We start from the raw sequence: 25,890 nt of genomic DNA on the forward strand, positions 1-25,890 counted from the left end.
CGATGACCTCTCGAGGTCCCTTCCAGTCCTAGAATCTATGAATCTATGAAAATCTATGAATGGTCAATAACAAAAATGTTGATGAGCTAGCTTGGAAAAGAGGAATATAAAATGCTAAAACACTTAAAGGGGAATTCTAAAGAGCAAAGAGGAGTTTCCCTGAATCATGCTTGTTCCTTTCAACTCCCCAACCATGCTACACTGCATGAGATGTTCAGATACTGGATAAAGATAAACAAGACTGCAAGTGGGAGCTAATGATCCACAGAGGCAATCAGAAATCTACCAACTTTACTCTGAAAAATGAACATCTCTTAAAAAGAAAGGCTACTTACCTCAAGTAACTGGAGTTATTTGAGACATGGGGTTCTTATCTGTATTCCACTTGAGGTGCACATGTACTTTGTGTCTGAGACCACAAGATTTTTGCTAGCAATATCTGTTGGCCATCTCCTCCCCGTGCTTTGGACCAAAAGCATAAGTGGCGACACAGACCGATTGCCTCTCTAGTTATCTTTCTGCCATGAATAGCCCTAAGGATAAGACTCCACAGCACAGGGCAGATAGTAAAATACAAATAGAAGACTTCACATCTTGAAGAACTCATTACTGTACAGGAAAGTAAAGTTTCTTACTTCTTCGAGTCATGGTCGCTATGTGTATTCCACTTGAGGTGTCTCACAAGCAATATTCATTAAGGAGCCTGTTGTACCTCTAACTGAAGGACTGCTTTGCCAGAGCAGTGCAAAAGTGTGTACAGAACCCCACGTTATTGCTCTACAGATCTCCAGAAGAGGGACATCAAAAAGATGCTGGTGACGTGGCCTGGACTCTGGTCAAGTAGGCCCTCACACCTTGTGGGGGCAGGGTCTCTGTTAACTCCTAACAAAGCAAGATGCAGCCCAAAATACATTTGTAAAGTCTGAGGAGCCTGAGGAACATATGAGAGGGAAAGCAAAGGATACAAACAGTTTTGGAGATTTCCTAAAGCATTTTGTCCTCTGGAGGTAGAATACCAAGACTTGATGGACATCCAGAGAGTGGGGTTTTCGGTCCTCTTTGGTGGCATGCAGCTTGGATAGAAGACAGATAAGTGGATGACTTAGCTTAGATGAAATTCTGAGATTGCTTTTGGGATGAATTTGGGGTGTAATCTGAGAGAAACTTTGTCTCTGTGGAAGACTGTGTAAAGTGGGTCATTCATAAGGGCCCCCAGCTCACCTACTCTTCTCACTGAGGTGATTGCAACCAGAATGGCAACCTTCATAGATAGATGAGTGAAGGAACATGAGACTAAGGGGTCAAACAAAGCCTTTGTTAATGCCAATAAGATTATGTTGAAGTCCCCAAACAAGGTAGGTTTCACTATCAGAGGAAAGGTTCTGACAGCTCCCTTGGGAAAAAACGAACTAAAGACCAAAAGTTTGTGAAGACCAAATAGTTATCCACTGGAGGGTGAAAGGTGCTAATAGCTGCCACAAGCAGCTGAGAGATAGGCCAAGTTTTTACAAAGAGGAGGTAATCTATCATAGTAAGGGCCTTGGCACTCTCTGGGGGTAACTGACAATGCTGGCACCAGGTGTAAAATCTTTTCAATTCTGCTGTATAGCATTTCCTTGTTGGATCTTTCCTATTATTACTAAGGGATTACTAAATAGCATGATGTTAGAAGGAGGGATGTTGGGTTGGAGTGTTTCATTTTTCCGTTGTCCTAAGTGAATAGGTCTGGGAAAAGGTGAATATGGATGCATGGGCAAGAGGAGATCTGGAGAATATTCGGGAACCAGAACTGTCGGGGCCACCATGGAGCAATCAGGATCAACAAAGCTCCATCTTGTTTGATTTTCCTCAGAATTTAAAGTAAAAGAAGGATGGGAGGAAATGTGTCGATCAGCTGTTCCAACCACTGAACTAGAAATAATAATATATGGAGATATACCTATCTCATAGAACTGGAAGGGACCCTGAACGGTCATGGAGTCCAGCCCCCTGCCTTCACTAGCAGGACCAAGTGCTGATTTTGCCCCAGATCCCTAAGTGGCCCCCTCAAGGATTGAACTCACAACCCTGGGTTTAGCGGGCCAATGCTCAAACCATTGAGCTATCCCTCCCACAAGCTGCATGGGGCAATAAGTGGGCATTTCTTTTCCTCTTGAGACACAAATATCTTATGAGGGGGATCCCTACTGCTGAAAGATGCTCCGTACCACCAAGTTGTGTAGTTCCCACTTGTGGTGTCTGGAAAAGCATCTGGTGAAGCTGTCTGCCAACATGTTGTGTACCCCTGGGTGATGCAATATTGAGAGGGTAATCTAGTGGCAAATGTACCAGTTCCAGAGATTGACTGCTTCTATGCAAAGAGGGTGGACCTTGCCTCCCTGTCTGTTAATATAGCGAACTGCTGTCGTGTTGTCTGACATGACTTGAACATAAAAAGTCCGAGTGAACAGCAGGAATTATTTGCATGCTTTGTGTACTGCATGCAGCTCCAGAAGGTTCATGTGCAACTTGGATTCTTGATAGGCCCGGATACAAATGGCTTGTGCTACAAATGGCTCCCCACCCTCATATGGAGGTATGTGTAACCAATCTTTTTGTGGGTAGGGGAGGGATAAAGGGAACCCTCATATGCAGTGTCTCCCTGCTGTGCCACCAGGAGAGAGAAATCAGAATACTGCAGGGGAGCAAGATCAGTTTGTCCAGACTGTGCTTGGTTGGCTCAGACTGTAACCAAGCTTGTAGAAAAAAGCAAAGTCTTGTGAAGGGTGTCACATAGGTATACAAAGCCATGTGACTTAGGAGAATGAGACAGGTTTGAACGGTCATCGGGGAACTCATCTGAAACGAGATCCTTCATAGCTAGGAATCTGTCCTGAGGCAAGTGAAGGGTTGTTCTTGAATCTCTGAGGAATGAAATGACTCATCTCTCTTTTCACTGAATCGGTTATTTCTCTCAAAGGGCAGATCCTCCACAGTAGATTTGACCTCTTTGGGAAAGCCAGTGGATTGGAGCTAAAAAGCCTCTCTCATGACTATGGAAGTTGCCATTTGGTGGGAAGCTGTATCTGCTTCTTCGACTGACACCTTGAACTAGCAATTTACCCTCATTGATAATGGTTTGGAACAGAAGTCTATTTTCTTGTGGGAGTGTGTTGGTGAATTCAACGAATTTATTGTAATTAATAAAATCATATTTAGACCTTCAAGTTTAGTAGTTCACTATGTGAAACTGTAAGCTCACCAAAGTGAAGTTATTTCCCCCCAAAAGGTATAAACGTTTGGCCTCCTTCTCAGAGGGTGTAGAGCTGGAGTGGTGTTACTTGTTCCTTTTGGTGACAGCTCGCAGCACTAGAGGTCTGAGAATATGTATTCTCTAGCCCCTTAGATGGCACAAAACATTTCTCCTCCATTCTCTTCAGCAAGTGGCTAGAGTACACCAGACTGTCTTAGCTGGTTCTAAGATGGTCTCATAGCATTGCCACCTTACTGGGACCAGTGCTCTGGAGGATGTTTAGTAGCTTATGAGGTTGTCGTGCCCCAGGGACTCCAGTAAGGCCAGTGTGAGGGTCTGTAGGGCAAACGGGGTGGGCCCCAAGGAGTAGGGTACCATTGGTCCTGAAGTGTGTAGTCTCTCCTCTGAGAGATAAAAGGTATCTACGAAATCTTGGAGTCTCTGCTGGGGATGAGCCCCTGTATTGATAGGGCTGGGGAAGTTTTCCCACAGACATTGGATGCTGAGGAGGAGGCAGATGCAATGTTGATGGGTGGTGCTATTGGTTCAGGAGGTCTTCTTATGACCCGGCTGGTTGACGGTACCAGTATGTGGCGAACTGATGGTGCAAGAACATGCTTGTTAGGACCGGATCCAACAGTATTGGTGATTCGGGATCAGGGTGGATAGTAATGTCCTCCAGGGTAGTGTATCTAGTCTCTGAGACCAATGACCAGACCGGGCTTCTCTCCCTCGGTGATGTCAGCAGTACTGGCATACAGGTGATGGTCTTCAGTAGAGACAGCTCCTTCTCACTCCACGTCTGTACCATTGGCATAGGAAGCATTTGCTGCCTTCTTTCCATTGGCAGTATCAAGGAGTACCTGATCCTTCGGCTAGGGTGATTTTCAAAGTATTCTTGCTTTTCGGTGCTGGGAAATCAGTCCTGTGCTCCTGGTGAGCTAATAACACTCCCATACATGGGCATGGAATCTCCCCTGATAGAGGGTGTTGGAGAGATGGTCCTCTTTTTTGGATGAGGATTTAGAGAGGGGAGTTTATCATGCTACTTGTAAGAGTGTTTTCTCTTACCCTTCTTGTAACCTTTCCTGCTTCCAGACAAGGGGCACAACAGTTCTTCAGATACTTTCAGAAAGGTGCAAAAGAAACTAAATACTTTGCACAGCTCTAGTCACTCATTATGCCAAATAGACTAATACAGCTTTCAAGTAGATGCAATATAAAAGCAAACAAGAGGATTTCAAATGCCAGAAAAGAGGACTGCCATGTAGCGTGTTGGCAGATGAGATGAGGTATATACAACACGTGTCCTCAAGTTCCGACAGAAAGTTAAGAGTGTTAAATCACACTCGCAGGAGTAGTGACCCAAGGATAGTTTTCAGTCATCTTAATTGCTTCATTATTTTAATGGGTAATTTAGTAATTAAATTCTCATCCTACTCTAAGCTAGTCTGTAGTCTCAGATTCTAGCATACCAACTTTTCTGCTTCACTGTTTAGCAAATCATAAAGTAAGCCAAGAGAATTAGTGTGTGTCAATAAAATCATTGTTCTAAATCAGGGGTGGGCAAACTACGGCCCGTGGGCCGCATCCAGCCCACCAGCCATTTTAATCCGGCCCTCGAGCTCCTGCTGGGGAGCGGGATCTGGGGCTTGCCCTGCTCCGGCGCTCCAGCCTGGGAGCAGGGTCGGGGGCCGCTCCACACGGCTCCCAGAAGCAACGGCATATCCCCATTCCAGCTCCTACGCGTAGGGGCAGCCAGGAGGCTCTGCTCCGAACCCTACCCCCGCAGCTCCCATTGGCCGGGAACCGCAGCCAATGGGAGCTGCAGGGGCGGTGCCTGCGCATCGGGTAGCGCGCAGCAGAGCCGCCTGCCTGCGCCTCCACGTAGGACCTGGAGTGGGGACATGCTGCTGCTTCCGGGAGCTGCTTGAAGTAAGCACTGCCTGGAGCCTGCACCCCTGAGACACCTCCCCGCGCCCCAACCCCCTGCCCCAGCCCTGATCCCGCTCCCGCTCTCCAAACCCCCCGGGCCCAGCCCTTCTACATCCCAAACTCCTCACCCTCAGCCCTCCCCCAGAGCCCGCACCCCCAGCCAGAGCTCTCCCCACCCCTCCCCTGCCCCAGCCCGGAGCCCCCTCCCGCACCCTGAAGTCCTCATTTCTGGCTCCACCCCAGAGCCTGCCTCCCCAACCAGAGCCCTCACCCCCACCCCCCGCACCCGAATCCCAATTTCGTGAGCATTCATGGCCCGCCATACAATTTCTATACCCAGATGTGGGCCTTGGGCCAAAAAATTTGCCCACCCCGTTCTAAATAGAGGAGTGCAGTTGGAATCCAGCAGTACACTCAGTTGGCAATGTTTATATCTAGTGTTTCAATTCTGGCCAATAACTACCCAAATTGCACATAGCACAAGGATTTTGCTCTAAATTATTACTCAAAGGTGGTGTTTTCATTAGTCATGCACTGCATCCAAACATCATTACTGGCAGGGTTAGAAACAGAAATTGTTGTATTCAAGGTTTTGTCAAATATTATTTTCTATTTAAGAATAACATGTATGTGGTAGATGAAAACTGTTACTGCACAGGTAAAAACATGTTTATCAGACATATTTTGCTATGTTTTAGGAATAATTAGAAAGTGTATTGTCCAAATTAAAATCATATACTAACACATTTTGGAAAACTTGACTTTCTCTTTGGTAAAAGGTATACCCAGTTTACAGTATAATGCTCTTGGACTATCTGAACTAAAAAAGTTTCAAGGATGGTCTTGGACTGTCGCTCTACACTCTCGCGGCTATGTACATCGGTCTTATTTTTAGGTACACGTAAACAGCAGTGATATTCCATTCCACTCAACTTGTTATAAAACAGTAAACATGAAGGGATTATGTCCGCCAATTTATGACCTGAATTTTAAATTCATCTGTCCAATACTTCTGAACCGAGGTTTTAATCCATCAAATTAAGAATTATGCTAGCAAATCTAGGCCAACTCTAGCAATTTCCCTTAGTGTTCTCTATAACCAGGACACCTGCAAACTCTGATTTTGGTAAAAGCATCTATTTTTCCATGACAGGCTAAAGAAGGTATAAGTATTTACTGTAGATACCGTGTGTGAATCAATTTTCTGCAGCTTGTAAAAAGAGAATACATTTTCATACTAAGGACTACTTTACAGATTTCCTTCTTCCCCTAGAAGAAAAACTAATTCTTTCTCCCTATGTTTACTTGTCTCTCTCCCCAACCTATGCCCCTCGCCATAGCCACAACCTTCCTTTTAGTGTAGGCTAAAATTATTTTCTCCCACACATGAGTGACATTCTAAGTAGTGATGGAAGAGGTTAAGAAGTGAGGCAATGCCATCTGTGTTCCCAAGTACAGAACTGCACCGCCTCCCATTGATTTAGATTAGGAAAAAGAAATTAGCTTCTCAGTAGGTCTACTTTCGTGCGTGTTATACACATATTGCACAGAATTAATTGCTTCACAAAAAAATTGCAAGATTACAATTACTGTATACTCTGTGGATGAATTCTGAATACAGTAGTTTCACTTGGATCTTTTTAGGCATCAGTATTGTCATTTGTAGTGCTGTGTCTCAGAAGAGCAGCACTGAATTAATAAGAATTGTTTGGGTAGAGGGGCAGCCAGGCACTGTTGCATACCCTGCACTACCAAAGAACTATGTAATGTCCCAACAACCAGGCTACATGTGCTACTGCATAATCATTTTGTGACTCATTAGGTTATTGAGGACTGCAACCTCAGAGTATTCTCAGAGAGTATATGTGAAAGACGGATGGTGTTCTTACCCAGTCCTAGGGAGAGAGCTCTCTACTACCCCGAAGAAAGAACAGACTACTTGGATTTGTTCCCAAATACATTTTTCCCAAGAATAGAAGCAGAATTGGTGAATAAAGCTGGTCCAAAATTTTCTATTTCAACTTTTGATGGGAAATTAGATTTTCAACAAAAAGAATCTGCTTTCCTCCAAAAAAAAAAAAAATTGATTTCAAGTTGGAAAAGTGAAAAAAAAAAAAGTAGTTTGCACAATAAAAAGTCCTCCTGTTCTCCCCCCAACATAATATTTCAAATGATTTTCCAACCACCTCTGCCGGCAAAGCTTTTATGTTTCCTAGGGGTGAGGTACAGCTGCTAAATCTCAACAGTAAGTAAAAATCTTTTGAAACAAAAGTAAAAAATTGCTTAGAAGACACAGAGAAGACTTAGTTAAAAGTTACTGTAGAAGGAAGCCACTATAAATTGCCTAACCAGTAATTTAACCTGATTTGAAACTGCCAGCTGAAATTAATGTTTTGACTAAAGTAGTACAGTGAAGAAGATAGGAAGACATAGCACTCTTATACCTCCTCCAGGAAAGAGGTTTGTACCAGTGCAATAAGTGATTTATACATTCAAAGTGCTTTACAAACATTAACTATTTCTCAGAACACCCATGTGAAATAGCTAACTGTTATCTTCATTTTACAGCTAAGGAAATGAAGACAAAGTGGTTAAGTGACTTGCTTAGGGTTAGATAGCAAGTCAGTGGCAGAGCTGGGCTACAGACTCCAGCATAGAGAGGTATACAACCAGATAGACTAGTAAGAGTTAGCCTGGTAAAGGAGGGAACCACTGCTAGCAGTCAAGAGAAACTGGGCAAAAGATTTAGGCCTGGTTTACATGCAGTTTTTGTCCTTCTTTAACTGTATTGGTTTAGAAACAGATATAATTAAAATGGGACAATCCTTCATATGGATGCAGTAATACTAGTATAAAGGTACATCTCATACTACTGATCTGAGTAAAAGCATTAAAGTTCATACAATAAATTGTTATCCAACTAGCTAGCAACCCTCAGCTCGGTTAAAATGGCCTGGTGTAAAGTGAATCAAGCCTGATGGGAGTGAAACAAAACAAAAAAAGCAGCACCCTATTAGAAAGAGTTAGATTACCAGCGTGACCTTGAACAAAATGAAAGAAGTAGAGAAGTATACAGCATTAAGTGTGTCAACATGCTGTCCACAATATCTCGGAAGCCTGCAATTATACCAGCATTTTGTTAATTCAGTCATTTCTATTTTAGGTGGCTGGTGGAAATCAGTAAGAATCTGAGGGTTAGTACCACTTTCACGGTTTGACAACTGTATTGTAACACTGTTCCTGCTATGCACTTGCAAATCTGTCCAATCTGCATATTGTGAAACGAAGAAAAATGGGGTTCATACCTGTCATGTCTCAGTGCCCTCATATCAACATACACAGTGGTCGGATCTGGTCCGGATGTTCCCTGTGAAATGTAACATATTCTAGTTAGAATTTAGTTTATATGAATTTATAATTATATGAAATACAACATATTCTAATTGGAATAACTGTAAAAGTAATTTTACGGTTTAGGAATGGAAAAAATTGTTTATTAGTTAGGCTAATCAAATAACATTTATTTAAGGTGCTAATAAAACCAAACTAAAACTAGATTATAAAATCTTATATATTATATAATAATTATACTATTATAACAATCATAATATAATAACCTCCAAATATACCTACCCTAGGATAACTGTTGCCTTGCGGCTTCTGAGAACTTCAAATAATTGTACTAATTAAATGTCAACATAAGCTTTTTTGCTTCTAAAAGGTTGACTATTCAGCACATTGATACATACAAAAATATATTAAATGTTTTGTCATATAAAGGAATGCTGAAATTGCTGCGGAGACACAGTTTAATGGTAAAAGCACGTGGTCAGGAATGTGAAACATGATTTGCTAAGAATCTTCCACACATGCAACAGAGCATATATTTAAAGCTAAAGATATTAAAAGGTAGCACACATGACATGAACTGATATGGATTGAAGATCTATAAGCAATTATTCTGTTCCTTATCAGCTTTCCACTTTATATTTTTACTACCCATTTGGTGTCATAATATTCAGTTACTCTGGTAACAGCAGACTGTTTTTACAGTGGTTTTATACTCTGCAATGATTTTTCCCTTATCCAAGTGCTTAAACTCATCACCATGTATAATCTGAATTTCCTATTTCTAGTGATCTTTTCTTTGCTACATACTCCACTCCACAGCCCGGTAGAAAGCTAGAACAACTGCACAACTTTGTTTTGGAACAATGGAATTTTGGAAATTCTGTTCTAAGCAGCTTATTGTTTTGAACACCAAATAATAGTTACAGGACCTCCTGTATCAGTTACTTAGGTTTTCAAGGAATATTACAGACCATCAAACCACAGTGTCCTCTAGCCACTTTAAGATATACAATACAATGTAATTCTTAGAAATGGACATATTTAGAGCCAAGAGAATTAAAACCAATTTGCTATTTTAAGTTTCTACTGCAATGCTTACTGGTAGTTCCACAATTTGTTCAGCACTGAAAACTGTGATGATGTTCTACAGGTAAACAATTTCCATACCAAAAGGAGAAAAGACATTACTAACAATTAATATTTACAATACAGACACTGATCAGTAACCCACCACCAAGATAGTCAAAGAGAAACAGCGCTGCACATGCACGTTAGCCTCTTTAGCTTGTAATAATACAAAATACAAGATACAACATCCTAGCTAGCCATTAAAGATGTGATTTTCCATCTACTGATAAACTCAGCAGTGTAACAGACTAGTGCTGAGTGGAGAGCTTAGTTCAAGTATAGATGAATGTGGAAAAAAAACCTAAAAAAACTGTTACCCTTAATTTAAAAAAAAAAATAGAATGTAACCAATTTGTAAAATAATGGAAACAGGTTCGTTAGAAAATTAAAGACAACCATCATGGCAATAGTTATTTTCAGTGTGAATGAAATAATAACTATAGCCAGCTAACTTTTCATGAATCCTGCATCCAGACAGAACTGTACTGGACTTGTTCATAATCACACACAAAGAATCTGATAATCCTCAAATCTCCAGACTCAATTTCTAGTCTGTCCCACTGTTGGAAGCTGATAGGTGGGTATTTAGGGAACGTGAAAATCCCCTACCTGCTCGGCCAGCTTCCCCAGCCTGTGAGGCTATAGCAGCAGGAATAGCAGGGATGAGGGAGAGAAGGAAAGAAAGTAACACAAGACAAAAATAATAACGACATATGGGAATGAAGGGTGGGAGGGGAAAAAAAAGAGAGGAAATGCAAAAAGCGGGGAGTAAAATAAAAAGAAAAACAATGTCAAATACAGGAATCTTACAAATTAACTATTTTACCATTAAAGGTTTAAAAAAAAAAGTAAAAAATGAGGTGTCGATATTTTAGTAGAGCAACAGAAGAGACAGCAACAGACTGTTAACCTTAGACAAACAGACGTAAGTGATTTTAGGACACTACAGACAATGTTAGTAGACAATTTAGGTTAAGCACGCTATCTTTCATTTGAAAGTGTAAGTAAATATTATAGACTCGCTATTTTAAATGCACATACATTGAAACAGGGGCTCCAAGTTTGCCATTACTCTAACAAATAAAGGCTGTTAGTGATTATTTTTTCCCCCTAAAAGCAGTAAGTATCTCTGGGTTTTGTTTTGTTTTTGGCAAAATTAGTTGGCAATGGAGGAAAAAAGGATACTTACACATTTTTCACACAGATTAACCTGCTCATAGGGTAGAATAAAATCAAGTCTTCTTGTATAGTCTGATTTCTACATGTTCAAAACTAATTATGTAACTCAGTACTACAAAACTCCTTCATTCTTTGTCCACAAACCCTGGAATGCAGGGTGTGAAGCAGTAAAAGTAAACACTAATAAAAAGCAAATAGTTCAACATCAAGATTCAACATTACAGTGAAGTAACAATAAAAAATACAGTGATGATTATTCCTCTGTTACTAAGCCTGTTGTTTCAGACACTCTGGTGATGTAGCAACCATTCACTGTGCTGGCATGTGGAAAACCTAAACTCCGAAGGGCAGCATGGGACTTGACCTATGATCGGTGAAGTTAGACAATTCCAGGTGCACTGCTTTAATAAAAATATTAGCGCCCACAGAACTAGACTGTCAACTCCTTAGCCTATAGGAAATTGCCATAGCAACAGCTAAAAATTGGTATATTTTGAATGAAGGGGAAGAGGGAGCAATTTTAAATAGGACATGTTTGCATATTACATTGCTGCCTGAGAATAGCCATATAGATAATGATGTGCAAGTTTCACCATATACTATAAAACTGCAACTAAGCATGAGACCAGCTTAAGCGCAGTAAGTCCATGACCAAACGTATATACCAATGCAAAAATGTAACACTCCAATTTCAGAGTTGACTTTTAAAAATACCCTAAACTGCCCTCATAAGGTTTTTCAATACGAGCTCAATGGACAACATTTAATTTTCAACACTGTCCTCTAATTCTGTGGACGCATGTAAATCTGGTAGTTAGATGACTTTGCTACCCACCCACTGTGCCCATTGAATTAGAGGGTGGGTTGAGATCTGGCTGAAACATTAACCCTGTGTATACAAATTCACTTAGTGTGAAACTTTAACTCTTGATTAGAAACAACAAGATATATTTTATAGATTCTTCTTTATAGTGGTAATACAAAGCCAGCAAGCATATCCTTTCTTGTGTCTGATGTTTAGAAGAAGAAAAAAAACACTCATGTAGGGATAAATCTTTCCCTCTGAGACGTATGTGCCTAACTTCTATTGAAGTCAGGGACAATTGTGTATGTACAATATTGCCAACCACAAGTGTTTAAAAGTCATGAATTAGGCAACAAAAAAATCATGAGATTTTCAAAAGGTAAGTGTTGGGTTCTTTTAATTTGCCTTCTGGTGTGGGCGCCTTTAGGGTTCACATTTTCAGGCTGCTCTGGAACCATGAGACTTAAAAATTTACTTTTTCATGAATATCTGAGAATCTCAAGTAAGTCTTGGTTTATGTTGAAAAGTTATACCGCCATAGCTATGTTGGTTAGGGGTATGACAATACCACACTTCTGATCAACATAGCTATGCAAACAAACCTTCCAGTGTAGATGCAGCTATATCAACAGAAGAGGGCTTCTTTGACATAGCTAATGTCATTTGGGGATGTGTTGTCATGTGTTTCTACCCCAACAGAAAACCTCCTATACTGACATAGACTCACTAATATAGACGTAGCCTAACATAATTGCAGCAGATGGAGATTTAAGAAAGTCACTCTATATCATGACTCACCAGAAAATCTCGAGAGTTGGCAACACTATCTGAAGGATTTGTACTACATATGCAAGTACAAAATCATGCATGCCAAGAATTTACTACCATTTGAAGAAATATATATCAAAAATGAATAGTCCTCTATCAGAGCAGTTCTAATTCTCTAAAAGCAACCCCACATTATTCCTGGTGTAGGAGATCCTCAAAAGTGTGATCTTTTACTAAAGAAAAAGATACAAACGAGCATTGTCTCCTAAAATATTTTACTAATAGAATTCTCAGTCAAAGCAATTAATATATAGGTGTTAACTGGAGTGAAGCATCAATACACAGTTTTCCTCAACTAAAAAAAACTAAATGAAGAGTTGAGTAACTTTTCTAATTATAGTGCAACAAAAATGTACTTGATCATTTTCTTTCAAAGGAGCAAATGTGGCTGAAGGCATTTTCTTCTCCAGTGGAGGTTAATAACAAAGTGATTCTCTGGAAAAAAGATTTTATCTCAAGGATAATTAAGCATGGGAGTTGTAATCTGAACTTCAATGCCTTTTTGTGCCACTCCTTCTCCCCCCACTAAAAACGTAATAAATAAATTCCAAGTATTTAAATTAAAGCTAGCTTACAAAGCTAAAAATTCTGGAGGAGCATCTCTGCCTTGGTAATAGCTCATCCCTACTTTTCTATTTCTTTAGAGAATACTAAGGAAATTGTACATGAGAAGTAAAATATGCTATATCCAATCTACTTATCTCAGAAATACCTTTACCAAATACCTATCTGACTTTTAGTAATAAGGCGCTAGATTTGTAAAGGCATTTAGGTGCCTACAATTTTCAAAAATACCTATCTGTATCTGTAGGTGCCTCAATACCTTTACAAATCTTGCCCTTAGTGACATACGGTAATTCTGTCTAAAATTAGCCAGAAGGAATATATTCAGCGTCAGTGTATTAGTCCCATAATATTCCATATGGTGCAATACTAAGATTACCATTAGTTTACTAGTATAAAACTGTTTTGTATCAAGGGGATTATTAGGATGCCTGCCTTTTCCAAGTATATATTCATAAAATAAGATTGATAAACATGCTCCAACATTCGTTATTTCTTCTTTACATACCACCTCACTTTAAAGGAAAAAATAGAAGGAGCTTGTTCAAAAAATCAGAGCACTTTTTAGGTAAAATGCTTGTGTCCTTCATTTGTCACTAGTCTGAAAAGAGGAAAAATTAAAGAAACTAGCAATTCCAAGATAACTAGATGAACAACGTAGAACTATTTACAGAACAGAATTGCCCTGTTGCTGAAGATTGCTTCCAGAATACGTGTGTTATTCACTCAGTGACTTCTAGCAAAAGCACACACACTGTGCATTCCCTATATGAACATAAACATAGGATATGCTCAGCCCCTGGAGACCCTCTAATGAGACCCTTTGGAATAATCAATCTATAGGATCTTCTATTGATGGAATTAAAGTAAAAGAGGAATAAGAGATTGAATCCAAGTCAAATAAAAAGGTAACTCACTCTGAAGACAATCAGGATAGGCCTCTCTCTGGAGAAGTGGCAAATGGTGAGCACTAACACCTCTTGACAAAGATAACACCTAGGTGCAAATTTTAGGAGGGACCTCAAATGGGTTTGATGACCAGCCTTATGGAAAGTAAGGTTTCAATGACTATATATTGATAGATGTCAATAATTCCTCCATCTTCTTTCATATAATGATTAGAAGGTAGGAGGGAGGATTACACCAATTGTAAGAATAAATACAAAGTCAGATCCCACTGGCTTAGAAACGTACAAAAGCATTTTTCTGAAGCACAGCATTAAGACCCCAGCAAACAAGGACCACTTCCTGAATATGCTGAAGAGATGCTAATTTAAAGAACCTTGCTGAGAAAGGATTAAGACCCTTCCTCCTCTTCAACCTGCCATCCGGAAACAGAATACTCTCTTCAGTCAAGACACCTGCATACTACAAGTCATAGGAACTGCTATACTGAATCAGAACAGTAGTCCACCTTTCCCAGAATCCAGTCTTTGATGATTGACAGTACCAGCCGCTTTAAAGGAAGCAACCCTGCCAAATATTCCAGAGGATTTTGGCATTATTACATTTTCTATTGAAAGGCCATATATTGCAGTTACTTTTATAAATAAAGGCTCCACTATTACTTCAAAACACACTTGACATCTTCCTTGCTTAAATGCTTTAAGAGCCATTCTGCCCATAAGAGTGATTTACAGAGCAATGTTACAAGCGTAGACTACTTCAAAACAGCGACTAAGCAGTTTTCTACTCAAAGCTATTTAAAAAAAAATCATGTACATACTTTTAATTCCTCCTATGGATTGAGGTGCCTGTTGTTAAGCTATTCAAGCACACCCAAAGATCTCTGCCAACCTGAGTAGGCAAATCAGTTCTCTCCTGGATGTTAATGGGCTGGGCTTGCCTCTTATTTTGTGCTGCACACAGCTTAAATCTGCAGTCAAAATCGTTTACAAATATTCACTTGAGGGGTGATCCCGTCTCAAGAACTGTTCTATAATTTTGTGCATTCACAGAACTCCCAAGGGCTGAGTTTCGGTCAGGAAGCCAACATACATACATGTTCAAGTTAAAAAAGTACCCCAAATAAAATTCAGTATTGATCTGGTTCTCAAGTGATGGGATATGCCTACCATTTCTCTGGGTTAATCTGGGCTTCCATACACATTAGGTTCAATGATATTTTTGAGTTTGACTGAAGGCCTAAACTATAGAACTGGTCAGTGTTCTCCCAACTCATTTGCTGCTTTTAGTGCCAATATGATCTTACTGAAGTGCCTTGTATACCAAGTGAGGCAGCCACCAACAGCATGATGTCAAACTCCCTGGGGACTGGTGCAAGCCTGAAAGGAAGATCTCCATTAGTGGCAAGTGAAGCCTCCCAGCTTACAAAGGGAAGCTTGTCCTTGTTTTCTACAATGCCCTTCATGGCCTGTTCTCATATGCATCAGAGCACAGAGTGAATTCAAGCAAAGCTTTGAAAGACAGTCTCAGGGATGGAGCTTCAGGGACTGAAGGGCCACTAACCTCATGTTCTTGAGAAGTTTTAGTGGACACTTAAAGCAGTCTGCCATGACAGCAATGCTAGAATTTCCCTGAGCTATGTCTCCCACCCCCACCTCCTCCCACACAAAAGGAAATCCTGCAGCCATTTCAAAGTCGAAAGCGATGTAGGAAGCATAACCAGCAGACTGTTGTTACTAAGTGGCTAGTTCATCTGATTCTCCTTTGTTTTCTTGACTAGGGAATTCCTAGGTTACTTTTTATGGGAAAGGAAGTGTTCTGGATCTACCTGCACAGTAGGTATCTATAGTACCTATATATTCCCTGACATGCAGCTTTTAAAGTTTAGATGTATTCATGGCGAGGGGGTAAACTAAGCCCTATTTGTTAAATGGAACTAACTATCAGCTCTCCAAAAGAAAGTAGGCTGAGGATCTCTTTGATGTGAGTTTCCCAGGATGAAGTTGTTGTTGTTCTTTAAATGAAAATTTTGATGACTTGTTTCATTAGATTTTTCTATCTCCCTTACAGTTACAGGTACTTGCGAGAGAGCAAGAAACAATTTCTCTGCAAGGGTACAGAACTCCTTCAACTGGAAAGATCCCAAAGTCTAGAAACTTAAGTCAATATTTATTAAGTGAAATAGGTCATGCAGATGTCTGAGTTCACAACATTAACACGAACGTTTCTAAACACAACTACTGTTTGAGTCCAAGATCTTACATGTATTAAGCAGAAGGGACATTCATTCTAAAAGGATTCAGGTACAGTGTATTGCTTTTAGGAGTGCAAGAGATTTGCTTGAACTTTTACATGCCGGGAGACTATTTATGACAGTAATTAGAGAATGCTGAATTAGAAGAGGGCTACTTCCAGAACAAAGAATGACTTTTCATCTTACTCAGCTGACGATAGCTTTGCCATATATTCAACAGTGATCATTAAAATCACCATCTAATTTAACTCTGGGCTGAAGGGATATTAGGTTACATGAGAGGTAGAGAAGTGGCTCAACTCCTGTATTCATTTTCTGTTGACACGTTGCAGTAGTGAGGTCATTTTAAACCAAGGTCTGATGAAAGCCTTGATTATTCAGTTCCCCGCAACAGGCCAGGGGCGAAGTTGGGGATAAGTCACAGAAGCAGTGGTCTGTGCTGGGCTGATCACCTATACTTGTGAAGCGTTTTTGGATGGCCTTGCTTGTAAAACAAAGTGCTATAAAAATAATGAGTAGCAGAGGGAGGCAAGTGCATTATTTGCAGTACTTCTGCTCAGATGTGTCTTTGGCTTCCATATTTGAGCTTTTGCTACTATCCATGAAGCTTTTGCTACTATCCATGAAGAGATCCCCAACATGGAGCAGTGGTAGGTACAAGAGCTAAAAAGGTACAACAGCCTTTGCTGGATGCATGTGGGTTATACTTACAGACTGGGGGACTGAAGGCTGCAAACAGTAACCCTGAAAAAGACTAAGTGGACATGGCCGATAGCCAACTCCCAATAGGCCTAACGTGATCCTTGAACTAGTGGAGTAGAAGGTTATATTACTCTATATAGGGCACTGGTGAGATGCTGCTGGTGTCCAGCTCTGTTATCCAGACTTGGAAGGAATATTGAAAAATGGAAAGGGTTCAAGGAAGAGCCATAAGCATGAGAGGTGGACTAGAAAACATGCCTTACAGCAGGAGACTTAAGCAGCTCCATCTATTTAGCTCATCAAAGAGAAGGGTTAGGAGGTGGCTTGGTAAGTTTAAATACCTAAAGTGGAAAAGATCTGATAGTAGAAGGCTCTTTACTCTAGAATACAAAAGCATAACACGATCCAATCACTGAATTTGAAGCTAGACAAATTCAAACTGGAAATAAAAAATAAAATAGAAAAATTGTGCCGTAACACTAAGGATAATTAAATACTAGAACATGTTATTAAGGAATATGGTAAATTCTCCATTACTTGGACTCTTTAAATCAAAATTGGATGTCTGTCTAAAAAGATGTGGTTGTACTAAAGCACAAGTTATTGGGCTGGATACAGGAATCAACAGGTGAAGATCTAAGATCTGTGTTATAAAGGAAGTCAGACTAGATGATGACAGTGTTCCTTTCTGTCCTTTAAATCTATTAATCAACAAAGCTGAATGCCTGAAGCAGAGAATGCAAGATAAATCCCAGGTTCTCCCTGGAGACTCATCTGATGAATGGGTCAAATTGGAAATACACAAACGCCTCATATGGTGACAGCTGAGTCGGAAAGATTAGTTTTTCACTGTGCGACCTATATATTGTATGCAGAAATTATTTATCTGATTAAAGTAAGTAACTATTCTACACAAAGCAGGAAGCTACTTTGTTTTAAAGTACATAAAGAAAGCACTTGGAAGCAGGGATATGCACTACATGAATAAATTCCAACTAGTTTTGTTTTAGAGTATTGAGAGTACAAGTTGTATCATTCTGATACACTTTACTGAATTACAGCACATCTGGGGCAGAATAAATGCTATGAATGTATTGTGAAGGATGAACAGTGTTCATTGACAAATGCAGAAGTGTATTGCTTGCATATGAAAGGAGAACATTAAGTAACAGATGGATTTGCTCAATATGCTTAAAGAACAAATAAGCAATCGACCAACATGAAACATGATGAAACCTCCCATGCTTGACAAGAAAATTGCTCATTGATAACCATTTTCTTAGTACTAGCAGTTGTACAAATTTAAGGCATGGAAAGTCTTACCTGCAAACATATAGCCAGGTTAACTCTACAGCCAAACGATGTGCTAACAGCCCGTGGATGGAGACCCAGGTCTTTAAATAATTTTGAAAATGACTGAGTGAGAGCTATTCGGGGCCGTTCTTCTGCCACGACAACACATGTCCGTACACGTGAGAGGTCCAGTCCCCTTCCCTAGGAAGAAGTTATAATGTATTGAAAGCTACAGTTAATTAATTTTGAAACTGTGCATCAAAACATGTGTTAAACAAATTGTGAAACAAAACATGAACACAAGAATATAGGATTATAATACTCCGATTTCAGCCTTTCATGGAAGCTGGATGGCCAACTGACACATTTATGGCTTATATAGAACAGATCTACTTGCTTGGAATTTCTTCCCTAGCATTTAGAAGGAAATGGATTACAAAAAAGTTCTAGAGGGAAAATATGCTAGTATCAAGTAACAGCTCAGGACTGCAATGACCAGTGAACTGGAAGAGTTAACTGTCCTAGGAAAAAACTGACTGGAGAATTATTAAAGACACAAGGGAGGGGAGAAGGTGTACACACCCTGAGCTCTACCTAACAGGGTTTCAACAGAATAATGGGAATTCTGAATCATTAAAGGAAGGTCTGACATTTCACAGCTAGTTGCATGTGAGAGGCTATAAAAACACGGATATTAGAAATGTTACAAGTTTTACATATACAAATTTCTGCATTTGTTATAATTTATTGAAATTGGAAGAAATTTAAGAGCAATGTAAACAAATCAACCAAAATAAGTCTCTGTTGTAGTGGCTGATACTGCTTAGACTTCATATAGTGCAGCATTTCCCAATCTAGGGTAGGGGCAACGGGTGCTAGAATAGTTGGAGTGAGGAAAATAGGACAGAGAAATGAATCCATGTGTTCCCTAGATACATGAAGACACAATCCAAAGAGGTTACTGGGTCTGCCAATATCACACACAGCAGGTTGCTCCTTGAAAGCCACCTATCTTCTACCTCCCAGTTCCCGTAGTGGCCTTAATATACAGGGCTGTTGACTCAGGCACCAGCCCACCCTCCTGAGCTTCTTTCTCTGCTCTCATGGCACTCAGCTTAGCCATGGGTCGTACCAATGGCAGCTCTCCCATCAGCATGAGAGTGAGATTTCAGCTTCCAGATGTTGGACAAAGGGGAGCAGCGGGGAAGAAGAGTCAACAAAAAATATGTGAAAGAACAAACTTTAAAAAAAGAATGTAAAGAGAAACAAGAAAAAACCCAGAAAACAGACAAAAGGGGGGAAAAGGGAGAAAGTGAACAGAAAGAAGGCGAGACAACAGCAAGTGTGTCAGAACACATTTGGAAGACGACATGGTAGGGGCACCTATTTGTCAATCCATTTGGGCTTGGGTTTCTACTAAAAGGTGGGAACTGTTCTAGGCAAGCTGTAAGCCTGAATCACTATAAGATGCATCTATAGGATAAGGATAAGGTCTAATGGGGAAAAAAAAATTGGAGATGGAAGGAAGAAAATATTTAAGCACAAAAACACTGTCTGGCTCCAAGCTCCTCTGCTTCACATTTACATCTCCCTAAATTACTTTAATTCTGAAAAAGATATATAGCTGTCAGTAAATGAAGGCAGTTACTGACATCTGATAAGTTAAACCCTTTTGCAACTGAAGAGAAAAAAATAGATCTTTTAAAAGCAGTTACAGTTAGTTAGAGAACTGGCTACAGAATGCATAGCAAAACATTTATCAGGTTCATAACAAAAGCATCAGTATATCCCAGACCCCAAGTTGAAAAAGATTAGAGCATTTCTTAGTGCTCTAATGTGTCAAAACCAAACAAATATTTAACATATTTATTAGAGTAAGTTATACATACAATATGCAAGTTGGATAATACACACAGTTCTGACTTTTACAACCCTAGCAACCGGCGACATATTTGGGCTGTACAATAAACACAAATCTTAAAGATTTGGAAAGCCTCAAGGAATAAACTTATCTAGGAACCTCACAATCTGGAAAAGGGCTAGGGAGCAGCAGGTGGCAAAAGCTAATATACAGCCTTTAGCAAGGAATTATACTGGCTGTATTGAAGATTTCCTTACCCTCTGATTATCTTCTCCTCAATGGATGGATTTAACACACGCTTATTGAGCAGAGAACATTCCTAACCGCTATACAAATGAAATGTCACACTATGAAGAAAAATGGAATTCCTCACCTTCAGTGATTCTGTTTGTGATCCGAGTCCCTTGGTACAAAGCTCCATGACTGAATAGGAACAAAAAGTGTCTCTCACTTTGTACTGACTCACAGCTAGAAGCCATAGAGCAGGATTGGTCTCCAATTCTGAGGGAGGAATCAGAATAGACTGGTGTCCTGAATAAACGCTGAAAAAATATAAGATTTGTTAACACAGACTAGAATTCTGTAGATGAGATGATCGCAAACTAAAAAGGGTATTCTCACTTAAGTGTAAACTTTAACATCAAGTATTAGGCACAACATGTTTACATCTCACTAACACTGCACAGTTGTCACAGCTTTATGTTAAGAACTAAATTCTGCCCTTTGTTGCACCCATATAATACAAGTGAAGTCAGTGGAAATGTAGGCAGAACCTAGTCCTAAATTACTAAAACCTACAAAATACAGGTGGCCCTTACTGCTAGAAATGCATGGAAGAGCACACAGCTACCTGGGTTAGTAGCATGTAAAATACGCACCGGCTGATAAAGGTTTATGGTTGGTTATTACCATTTAAATATTACTTGAACAGAAAATACAATACCTTCTACTCACCAAGGAACTGACCCCACTCCCATGGAAATAAACAGGAGCTTTGCCATCATTTTCAAAGGGCCAGGATCAGGCCCCAAATTAAAAGTAAATTATGCCTTTAAAATTTTCTCCATAAAATGTTATGAACTTTTAAAAATGAAAAGCCATAGCTCTATGTATTGTATATACAATATTGTATATTGGCTCCCCAGCTATACTGAGATGAAGACACTTGGAAATGTCCCTAAAACAGAAACTTATGCCAAAGGTGCAGCACTAATTGTTGCAGTATCATCACTGACAACTTCTTCCTCAGAAGTGTTTCCTCTATTGACCGTTCTCTCCTGTGTGCCCTGTGACTATCAGACAGGCAGATTTCCCCATCAATTTTACAGTTTTTCCTCACACATCTTAATCTGTGATTTGTGCATCTTTCAGCTTTGACATGTCACAACAGAACACAATAAAAGACGAAAATCGGAAAGGTTCTCACAAAGGGTAAGTTTAGAGGCAGTCAGCTCCAGGAGTCACTCAGTGCTGATAGGGGGAGAGCACTGGTGCTGGAAGGCATGTTTAGCCCTTTGGAGACCAGAGGAGATTCTAGCTCCTCTGAAACTTGAAAATCCTTCAGTACCACAAACTTTCCCAGTACCAAGAGGGGGTAAGATATAAATTCCATGTGAGAGCAGAGAGCATCGAGGTTGACGGTGTCAACATGCCCAGTACTGACAAACTCTGTGCTGAAGTGAGAAGCATCAAGGAAACCAGTGCCAATAAGGCTGGTAGCATAAGAGCTGGTGCTGAAATAACCGCTAGTAGTTTGGCATCCCAGGATAGTACCAAAGCCTTGGTACTGTGCTCCCTCAGAGCTCCCAGGGTACCTGATTTTTGACAACGGGTCTTCTTAAAATGGTAGAGTTGAGGTGAGTAGGACCTCTTAGTGGAAATGCCCATTAGGGATCTGTCCCTGGCTTTCCCAGAGGAGTGTTGATCTTTTGTGGATTTAATTTTAACAGTCCTACCAGAGTCTGAAACTGAAATGACTGTCAAAGATGGAACCCAGAAGCTACTGGATCCAGAATTCACAGAGATACTTCTGGACTGCAATGGAACTTTTCCAGTGGGGTCTGCCCTTTCCAGATCAGAAGCTAGACACATAGAGCAATCAAAATCTAGCATGTCTCCCTCGCCTTTAAGGACTTATACACTGAACATTTCCTGAGTATATGAGCTTTCCCAAGACAAAACAAAGCATTTGATGGGCCCATCATTAATCAAAATTGCTGCCTCGCAGGTGGGGCAATACTTGAAGCTGGGTGACTTGTGATGGGACACCACTAAGCTGTGGTGTTGGGAAATAGATCCGAGTGAGGAAAAAAGACATAATATGGAAGGTAAAAACTTCCAGAAACCATTAAGAACTATCAAAAAAATTGCCAACAGGCAACTCTTTACTGTCTAACACTAATCTGTACACAATTCACAACAACAGATAAGAAAACAGGATATGTCAAGACATGGACACCAAGGAACTGCGTCTCGCAGGTGAGAAGGACTGGAGCGGTAGATGGGTCTGCTCTGCCCCTTTTGCCCTTGGTATGGGAGCACAAAGGCACTCAGGGCAAAGAACACTTCTGGACAACAGACTCCAACCCCAAGCGCATGTGCACCAAGAGTGGAATATGTATGGACAAGCACTCAAAGAGTTGAGGGTGTTCAGCACCACTGAAAACGGTGCCCCTCCTACCCCCCACTTACTTCAGTGCCTGCTTTCAGGCACTCTAGTTCAAAAGTTTTGGCCAGTCTTTATCTTGTGTGTAACAGACAGACAGAGAGAGGAGAGAGCTGCCCTGCACAAAGGGAATTCTTCACTGGCCTTCTCTGAGCCTGTGGCTGTCTTCCTTAGTTATGCCAGGAGAATTGCCAGGAGAATTCTCCTCCTCGCTTGATAGGGTGGCCAGGTGCTCAGTGTTTGACTGGAAAGTCCAGTCGAAAAGCGGACCTGACAGTGTCCGGTCAGATCTACTGACCAGACACGGAAAGACCTGTTACTGCAGGCGGGGGAGGCACCGAGTTATCACCCGCGCCAGCTACTACTCAGCCGGGGCCACCTCCTACCTGCATCAGGCAGCTGCAGCTCCCAGCAGCGATTCTGCAGGTGAGTCCCTCCAGACCCGGGCAGGGGAGAGAGGGGAATAGCAGTGAGCAACCAGGGCAGGGGGGGAAGAGGAGTGACTGGGGAGTGGGTCCTGGGAGGAGGAGGCAGGGCAGGGACAGGTCCTCGAGGGGAAGAAGTGTTTTTTAAATATTACAAAGTTGGCAACCTTATCTCCTGATCTGGGACTTTTAGGGCCCCTTTATGATGCTGCAGCCCTTTTATTCGCCATAAAGGGGCTGGGGCTGGTGTAAGAATTTCACCCCAATGCTTATCTTCAAGTTAGGCCACAAAATGTAGTAGATGAAAATGGTCCCTCTCCTGCTGCAGTTTGGAAAGTTGCAATTCCACCCCTTGAAGCTATTGTTTCTTGTTCACTTCCGCCACAGCTACATCCATTTGTTTAAGAGGAAACTTTGCAGGATCTCACTTTTGCTGTAGAAGTTACTTGATCAATTACTCCAGTTGCAAATTCAGGGCTGACAGGAAGTGCGCAAGAAGAAAGCAGCTCTCATTGCACTTCCAAAACAAACATTCATATCATAACTCCACGGCACACATTGTATTCCAGGGGCAGGCAAACTTTTTGGCCTAAGGGCCACATCGGGTTTCCGAAATTGTATGGAGGGCCGGTTAGGCATGGCCCGTCCCCCGTCCCCTATCCGACCCCCCTGCTTCTTGCCCCCTGACGCCCCCCCCCCCCGGGGACTCCTGCCCCATCCAATCCCCCGTTCCTTGATGGCCTCCCCAGGACTGTAGCCCCATCCAACCACCCCTTCTCCCTGTCCCCTGACCTCCCCCGGAACCCCTGCCCCTGACGGCCCCCCGCTGCCCCATCCAACCCCCCTCTCTTTCCTGACTGCCCCCCCCGGGACACCTGCCCCCATTCAACCCCCCCTGTTCTCCACCCTCTGATTACCCCGCCCCCTATCCACACCCCTACCCCCTGACCACCACGCCAAACTCACCTGCCCTCTATCCAACCCCCCCTGCTCCCTGGAGCACCGGGAGCCAGCCATGCCACCACGCAGCACAGAGCACCGGGTCAGGCAAGAATTCGCAGCCCCGCCACCCAGAGCATTGCACCGGTGGTGCAGTGAGCCGAGGCTCCGGGGGAGGGGGAACAGCAAGGGTGGGGGGGCAGGGGCTAGCCTCCCGGGCCAGGAGTTCAGATGCCAGGCAGGAGGGTCCCGCCGTAGTTTGCCCATCTCTGCTGTATTCACTGAATGTGGTCTTAGTGGACTGGAAAAATACAGCTCTTATGGTCCTGATTTGCAATTTAAATCCATTCCTGTACCCAAATGGCAATGAAGTGCATCTCTAGCACTGTAGAACTGGACTAAAACATTGTTACTGACCTGCACTAGCAGAGTCTCAGTTTTAGAAAATTAACTATTATATCATTTTGGTTTATCAACACACACACACACACACACACACACACACACACACACACACACTTCCGTATTTTGATAATTAAAGCAGAATTACTAGAGGGCTTAGCTTAGTTTGGCTAACACACAATTCAGGAAAAATTTCATATCTGCTTTATCCTCTGTTTCTGTTTTAAATTAAACCCTTCTTAACATGGAGTTTAGTAAGCTCTACTCCAATAAATGGTGATCTACACATTAGGACAGGGATATCTTAAGTTCAGAAAGTAGTTTAATTGGATTTAGTTTTAATTTTATATTTGGAGACAAGTGTTTGCTTTTTAAAAAACTATTATAACTTAGAGATTTAAAAATGCAATGCAAAACAAAATAGTAGGGTCAACTTCTCAGAATGGAAGGCAAGAGTTGCAAAGGAAAATATGAAATAAATAAATCAATAAACCACATCGTGAATTCCCCCATGAAAAAGTAAGCACAAACAGCTAAAAAGAAGAGCTTTTGGATTAGTGAACTCACATAGACCTGATGACTCTGCTGCCATGCCTAGGATGCATCGTTCTGTGACAAAGATCCCAAGGAAACCCTGCTGGAGTATGCAGCCAGTTTATAGAGAAGCTGGTAAATCCCATTTTTAAGAATGTATTGCTCTGCTTTGCAAGGTTTCTTTTTGTTATTATTTTATACTCTTTAGGACATAAAATAAAACAAACTTTGCAAAACCATGCAATATACTCCAGACTTACCAATGGGCTGGCTCCAGTGGGCTTTCCTTAATAGCTTTGACGTCACAGAATATTGCATTCTGGGGCGTCACAGCGAAGCAGGGCAGCATAACTTCTAAGAACCTACGATGGGGAAAAGAGGTTAGTTTTTGGTTGTTTGTAGAATGAATACCTCTTTCGGCCTAGTTAATGGAGGAATTAAATATGCATAGCTGAAGTGACTGAATTCAAAATGTTAAGTTGCGTTTCTCATTTCAGAGACTGCATAAAGGAGCCCATTTTCTCTGCCTGCTCTGTATCCAATATGAATTGCTACCATTTGCAGCCCCTTAACCTTAAAAAATAAAGACAGTAGGAGCTGACCACGAATCTCTATGTTAGAATAGCAAGTGGTAGTGTAGTTAATGGCAACAACAATAGACTGCACAATCTGTATATTTAATTTTACATCCAGATATCCCCCCGAGGCAAAGCGTGGCATGTTAAAAGTAACAATCACCTTTTGACATGTAAGTTACAAAGAGTAAACTGCATGCTTAAGGAGCTCAACTGCATGCTTAAAGAGCTGTGCAGTGCTTCTACAGAGCATCCTAAAAATGACATTCACTCCTAACAACTAGTATGAGATGGAAGTCAAGTCTGCGCAGC

The 25,890-nt window shown here is 41.2% G+C and overlaps 1 protein-coding gene across 5 annotated transcripts in view; it reads right to left on the bottom strand.

The window, feature by feature from the left end:
* Positions 1 to 25,890, bottom strand: part of DIP2C (disco interacting protein 2 homolog C) — a 491,632-nt gene that overhangs the window by 33,772 nt on the left and 431,970 nt on the right. For 2 of the 5 annotated variants that reach the window (XM_026652182.2, XM_026652179.2), the window contains 5 exons: positions 20,412 to 20,580; positions 18,208 to 18,378; positions 10,256 to 10,285; positions 9,618 to 9,662; positions 8,473 to 8,534 (listed from right to left, as the gene is read on the bottom strand). In XM_026652182.2, coding sequence (XP_026507967.1) covers positions 8,473 to 8,534; positions 9,618 to 9,662; positions 10,256 to 10,285; positions 18,208 to 18,378; positions 20,412 to 20,580 — 477 coding nt within the window. The remainder of the gene's footprint in view (positions 1 to 8,472; positions 8,535 to 9,617; positions 9,663 to 10,255; positions 10,286 to 18,207; positions 18,379 to 20,411; positions 20,581 to 25,890) is intronic. The other 3 variants (XM_026652183.2, XM_026652181.2, XM_026652180.2) reach the window with 2 other exon arrangements.

Source organism: Terrapene carolina, unplaced genomic scaffold, assembly GCF_002925995.2.
Source record: "Terrapene carolina triunguis isolate 2854851 unplaced genomic scaffold, T_m_triunguis-2.0 Scaffold111, whole genome shotgun sequence".
In the NCBI taxonomy this organism is placed as follows: Eukaryota; Metazoa; Chordata; order Testudines; family Emydidae; genus Terrapene; species Terrapene triunguis.